The sequence below is a fragment of the Hylobates moloch genome, unplaced genomic scaffold (assembly GCF_009828535.3).
Source record: "Hylobates moloch isolate HMO894 unplaced genomic scaffold, HMol_V3 SCAFFOLD_13, whole genome shotgun sequence".
NCBI classification, from domain to species: domain Eukaryota; kingdom Metazoa; phylum Chordata; class Mammalia; order Primates; family Hylobatidae; genus Hylobates; species Hylobates moloch.
In genome coordinates, this window is record NW_026652288.1 from 97150678 (window position 1) to 97152781 (window position 2104).

A 2104-nucleotide genomic window follows, 5' to 3' on the forward strand; every position below is an offset into this window, starting at 1 on the left:
TTTCCTTCCATCTTTTCATATGTTATATATTTTACATATCAACCTGGTAGATAGTTGGATTTTTCAGCCTAACTATTCATACACACTCATTTCAATAGTCCAACATATAATTTAGGTGTATTTAATATGTAATTAATGTTTATGTCAGCCTCTCCCAGTAATTATCATTGAATTAAAGTTTGACTGCATAGAGTTATGTGAAATTATTTCTGTTTAAAATGACTCATGTTATAATAGTTATCATTTAAAAAGTAAACTTTATTGCCACCGAGAATTTTAAATAGATGTTTGTGAACATTGGAGTGCCTGTCTCAAATAACTTTACTGAAACCACCAATCAAGCTTATTATGTATTATTGAACAGAAAGATTTACTCAATAGAAATCAAATTCACGTTTTTCATAATTTCACCATAATTTTATTTTATATTTACAGTTTTCAATTTCTAATGCAAGGGTCTCACTGAAGATTTGGAGGATTAGGGAAGAGAGATGGGGTGTGGGGGCGAGGGATCAGAGGTCTGATATGGACAATACTAATTAAGAAAGCTAACAGGATGTGAAAGTCTTCCAGAAGAAATTCTTGCAGCCAGCTTTGCGTTCTCGGGGTGCCATAGCCGGGTTGGAGTTAGCAGATCTCTGCAGCTCAAGCCTCATTTCATCCTGGTCAGTAGCCTGGGACAGATCCTCAGGTTCCAGGGCATCATTCTCTGTCTGGTTGGGTTCAGATAGAAGCTCTGCCAAGAAGTACTTGGCCAGTTCCTGTATAGGGCAGAAGGCATAGAAAAAGAGAGAAAGAGAAGTGGGGAGGACAATGGAAAAAATTTGAAAAGCCTAAATTAAAGAACAGATTGGTCACACACAAAATCCAGTTTTTACAGCTGCGTATTTTTTGTCACATTTAAAATCAATCAAGGATATAAAAATAAGGATAGTTGCTATAATTACCAAGTTACACAAAAAGGCTTTAAGAGTTCAAATGTTTCTGCGACCTTTCTGTCCCTGTAGACTTAACACACACACACACACACACACACACACACACACACACACACGCACACACGCACACACACACACACACACCATTCTGGTAAGATAAAGTGTGTGCCAACAGTTTAATTCAATTTTCATGTCACGAGCTACAAAGTAGAATTGTTTTACCATTTTTACCAAGTAAACTGTAGGGAACGAGACTTCTCACAACCTCGAGCATACGGCGTTCGGTCTTTAGACTGCCCCTTTGCCCTAGTCCCGACGTTTGGAAATGAGGTACGCTAAGAGGTAGCAGCTTCAGAGGTCTGTGTTTCAGCACCTGGGTCAGCGCTTCCCAGGGTCAGCACCAGGGATAGACGCCATCATCGCTTCGTGCCCAACTACCCAGGTCTTGGAATTTTCTTGAATGCCAAGTAAGAACTCACCTGAACTGTGACCGACTGCGCTTATCATGGGGAAAAAAAGAGTTAGAAGGGGATTCTAGCCTTTGAAAGTTTTCTCAAGAGCTTTGGGAGCTGAGGGACCCAGAAAATCACCGAAACTCTTTAGAAAGATTAAGCATCCCTTACGTCCAAACCAATGGGGCAGGAGCAAGGCTTAGAGAGGGCTGGAGAATCCGGGAGACGTCGAGGGAGTCTCCTTACCTGCTTCCCTGCGGCAGCAGCCAGGGACTTCTGCAGAAACTGACGGAGTCTGGGGTCCGAGGGAGCGCCGGTGACACCGCCCAGGGCCAGGACGATGGACAGCGCAGCCAGCGCGCACTGGAGGCGGCAGGACAGCATCTCGAGGCGCCGGGAAAGCCGAGCTGGAGAGTGGCTGGTCAAACTCTAGGCGCGGATCAGCAGGCAGCAGCGATGGCTCCGAACCTCGCTCCTAAAGCGGCTTGTGTGCTCTCAACCGTCTCCCTCTGTTTTAAACTCTCTCTCTGACGTCAGGCTAGGAGGCGCCCCCAGATCTCACCAGCCCTTTTACGCACCATTAGCCTCGCAAAATCAATCACAGAAGACAGGGGAGACGACAAGATCTAAAGTGGCTTACTTAAAAAAAAAAAAAAAATACTGCACACGCACAGGCACACACAATTCCACATGCCACACGATTTATACAATCTT

At 44.1% G+C, this 2104-nt stretch overlaps 1 protein-coding gene across 1 annotated transcript; it reads right to left on the reverse strand.

Moving 5' to 3' along the window:
* Positions 1-395: 395 nt before the first annotated feature.
* On the reverse strand, positions 396-1879 carry SST (somatostatin). Its single transcript, XM_032171885.2, has 2 exons — positions 1637-1879; positions 396-761 (listed from the first exon to the last, which is right to left on the reverse strand). Exons 1-2 carry the CDS (start codon positions 1772-1774, stop codon positions 549-551), a joined length of 351 nt encoding a protein of 116 aa, XP_032027776.1. The 5' UTR covers positions 1775-1879; the 3' UTR covers positions 396-548.
* Positions 1880-2104: the final 225 nt, after the last annotated feature.

Coding starts and splice junctions, on each gene's coding strand:
- SST (XM_032171885.2), bottom strand. CDS start 1,774: ATGCTGTCCTGCCGCCTCCAGTGCGCGCTGGCTGCGCTGTCCATCGTC. Junction 762..1,636: donor CTGCTGCCGCAGGGAAGCAG/GTAAGGAGACTC, acceptor TGCCCTATACAG/GAACTGGCCAAGTACTTCTT.